This window comes from Microtus oregoni, unplaced genomic scaffold (assembly GCF_018167655.1).
Source record: "Microtus oregoni isolate MIOR12 unplaced genomic scaffold, Mior012 000021F_ref0000039, whole genome shotgun sequence".
Classification (NCBI taxonomy): Eukaryota; Metazoa; Chordata; class Mammalia; order Rodentia; family Cricetidae; genus Microtus; species Microtus oregoni.
The window spans coordinates 7,221,189-7,224,664 of NW_024543080.1; the positions used below are offsets into that span (position 1 = coordinate 7,221,189).

At 46.9% G+C, this 3,476-nt stretch overlaps 1 protein-coding gene across 1 annotated transcript; it reads right to left on the reverse strand.

Moving 5' to 3' along the window:
• On the reverse strand, positions 1-1,266 carry LOC121460937 (alveolar macrophage chemotactic factor-like). Its single transcript, XM_041671635.1, has 4 exons — positions 1,110-1,266; positions 850-988; positions 615-698; positions 1-324 (listed from the first exon to the last, which is right to left on the reverse strand). The coding sequence occupies exons 1-4, from the start codon at positions 1,216-1,218 to the stop codon at positions 267-269; spliced, it is 390 nt and encodes a 129-aa protein (XP_041527569.1). The 5' UTR covers positions 1,219-1,266; the 3' UTR covers positions 1-266.
• Between the last annotated feature and the right edge of the window lie 2,210 nt (positions 1,267-3,476).

The following is a 3,476-nucleotide window of genomic DNA, read 5'->3' on the forward strand; positions in this document are numbered from 1 at the left end:
TTCAATTCAAAACATTGTAAAAGATTGACAACCAAACAGTCTTGACTTACAAGCTAAAATGCCACAGTTCCCAATAGTGTAACAGACCGTAGAAAAGAATGGGGTGTGCTTTGCTAAATACGCTCATAAACTGAACAGAAAGCTGCAGGGACAGCTTCCCTTTCCTCTTCAAAGCCAGGAGTTCAAAAAGAAAATCACTAGGGAAAAAAAAAATCAGCCCTTCTTTCTTGTCTTCAATGGGGCCAGAGTCCTCAGAGATTTTTCTGTTAAGTCCTGGGCGGTTTTTCCAGGGCAAGTGCATTTCTCTTGGTTTTCTTATTTCCACTGTTGAGAAAACAATTCTATCAGTAACTAAAATTCCTCACTCTAGCCTAACCCTGTACACCACCACCGCCCCCCCCCCCCCACACACACACCAGTAATGAGTTCTGGGTATTGCTCAAAGATGTGGAATTTGTAATAAAGATTTCCCTGGAACACCGCAGAATAACTTTCCCTTGTCAATTCGAAGCCCAGTTTAGAATGTGGTACTGGAATTTCAAATGGTATCAGGAGAACAAAGACCTTGCCAGTCTGCAAAGACTAAAACCCCCAAAGATCAAGGTAGCAAGTACCTGTCCAGTATTTTCTGAATGATTTTCTTCATCAAAGGAGCTTCTGGGTCCAGACAGACCTCCTTCTTGTTCTTCAATTTAGCTCTGCAGAGAGAGAAGGAGAAAAAGCAAAGGGGATGAACAAGTGAGCCAAAGTGACTGAAGACCAGATCCCGGGGGTGAGGGGAGGGAGTGGGGGTCGAGGACTTCTTCTCCCAAGGTCACCTGCACCCACCAGACCAGTGTCAGAACTTACATGACTTCCACCCTGGGGCACTGTGGACCTGCAGCGATCACCTCCATATTAGCAATCATTTTGGGATTAACTCTTGAAGTTATGGTTAAGCAAACGCAACGCAGCTCCGTTGTGGCGGTTAAGACCGCAGAAGGGCCTCCTGCAGAGGAGACAGGGTTATAGGAGGTGCTGGCAGAGCCCTTTCCCAGCTCCTGGGGCCCCGTGACGAGCCGGCGGGGGTGTGTCAGGCACCGTGCACCCGGCAGGTTCTTTGCTCTCACCTTCAGCTAGATGCTGCTGCAGTGTGAGCAGCAGCAGAAACGACAGCACCGTGAACAGCGAGCGGGAACCGCCAGGGATGTGGGCAGCACAGCAGGGCAGGAGGCTCATTGTGGACAAGACCCTGGACTAGGGAGCACCGGTTCTAGAGACGCTGGAGGTGGCTCTAGAGCACTGTGTTGCTCTCAAACCCGCTGTACCCCCTTTTTATCTGCGCTTGTTTCTTCCTCCAGGCAGGAAACTCAAGCTTGGAGATGCTGGGGAAATTCCCTGGACTTGGAGTTGGGGGGTGGGAGGGTGCCAGGGGGCGGTTCAGAGGGGCTGGGCAACAGCATTAGGAAGGAGGATGGCTAAAGGAGTGGCCCCTTGCCAAATCAGAGGAGAATGCTGAAGTCCCGCCCCAGGAGAAGATTGCTGCTCCTGCCAGACACCCCTTGGGGACTTCTCCCCTTCCTGTGTCAGGGCTGCTTAAGCCCAGCTTGCACAGGGAAGACACACCCCTGCGGATGTCCTTCCTTGCCATGTAGGAAGGCTGCAGCCAAAGGAATGAGGTTTGGCTTTAGAAAACCCTCTGTTTCGTCTTTAGCCATTATTACTACAAACAGGACTGTTGGGCCTGGGGAGCTGGTTCGAGCACTGGTTGCTTCTGAGGAGGACTCAGGACCACGAACTGGCTCCCTAGCTCCTCTAGCTCCAGTTCCAGGGGATCCCACATCCTCTTGTGGCCTCTGTGGGGCACCTGCACACATTTGGTGCGCATACAGACAACAGAGATACATGCATACTCATAAATAAAAGTAAATTTAAATTGTGTGCTTAAAAATGAAGACTTTTTTGTTCACGAAATGCAATCATGCAATCCCTGACTAGAATGGAACTCAATCAAAAAAAAAAAAAACAAAAAAAAACAAAAGAAAAACCAGACTTTCCCATTTCCCTCTCCTTGAACATGGGTCATTGTACGTTTCCTTCAGTTGCTTAATGATTCTTTGGGATTCTGCCAGCTTTGAGAGCCAAACAAAGATGATGAAAGTGTCTTTACTTCCACTTGAAACCAGGGATAGGAATGGCCTTCAAAATAAAAGTTGGGGGGGCTGGTGAGATGGCTCAGTGGCTAAGAGCACTGACTGCTCTTCCGGAGGACCTGGGTTCAATTCCCAGCAACCACATGGCAGCTCGCAGCTGTCTGTAACCCCTGTTCCAGAGAATCTGACATCGTTATATCAATGTGCATGAAATAAGGTTAAATAAAGTTTAAAAATAAATAAATAAATAAAATAAATAAAAGTTGGTTACTGGATGGCCTATGCTTGTAATTCAGCAAGTGCATGTGTGTTTCTAGCTGGCCTACTAAACAACATGTTCAAAACTCACCCAGGAAATTGCCTTGGAAAGATGATGAATGCTTTGTGTTTGGCTGGTGCCTTTGCTATTCAACTCGGAGAGTATTTGCTCTCCATATGAGTAAGGTGATTGTAGCCTGAAGCAATACCAGGGACTCCTTATTGTGCCTTCTGCCATGGCTCCTCTACCAGGTGGGGATTTGACACAGTTCCTAGAAGCTAGAGGAGGCTATGGCAACTGGGAGACCTGTCTGTGAGGTTGGCGCATGGGTTGGAGTCAATCGCCAACAAGACAGCATCCACTCTGAATGCCTCCAAAAAACTTCTTGGGATACAGAGGGATATTTTCCCATTGACTTGTGAGAATTTTCAGCAGATCAGAGGAAATTAGGGATGCTCTAGAGCCTGGCGAGACCTCCTGAAGACAACGGATGAGGCGACTTCTGATAACTAAAGGTCTCACCCTACGGCAGTCATGGTTGTAACACTAAGTTGTACATTAGCTTTCTGTTATAGAGGTCTAACCAGATCTCCTCTGGATAGTTCTCAGAACCTTTGGCCTCCTAGTAGTCTCGCAGAGAAAGTCTGTAAACATGATAACTGTAAGAATATAGACTTGGAAGGAAATTATTTTCTTTGTCCCCTGTAACCATGGGAACCTCCATCAGCTCCATCACTCATCTTTTTGTGGAATAATGACACTTCAATTGCTGAGCAGGAAGGTGTCTTAGACCTTTGAACATGCATTCTGGGAGGAAGCTTGGTCTGGTTGAAGGAAGTTGGGAGAAGCTGGTGGGAAGTCTTGAGTCCAGCAGCTTCCTGATACCATCAGCATCATATCTGACTCAATGAAAGTAATCCTCCATTCTTCTGGGGAGTGGCAATCTATAGCAAGCAGCCTGTAGATTTATTAAACTGGCCGTCTAGAGATTAGAATATATCTACAGACAAAAGATACACTTCATTTCAAAACTTCTTTTTTTAACTGACTAAAAGGCATTGAGCAATTAAACTCAACCACAGAAA

Excerpts from the sequence above, each read along its gene's own strand:
- LOC121460937 (XM_041671635.1), bottom strand. The coding sequence starts at position 1,218 with ATGAGCCTCCTGCCCTGCTGTGCTGCCCACATCCCTGGCGGTTCCCGC. Across the intron at positions 989-1,109 it reads GCAGCAGCATCTAGCTGAAG|GAGGCCCTTCTGCGGTCTTA; the intron begins GTGAGAGCAAAG and ends TCTCCTCTGCAG. Across the intron at positions 325-614 it reads ATTCAGAAAATACTGGACAG|TGGAAATAAGAAAACCAAGA; the intron begins GTACTTGCTACC and ends TTTTCTCAACAG.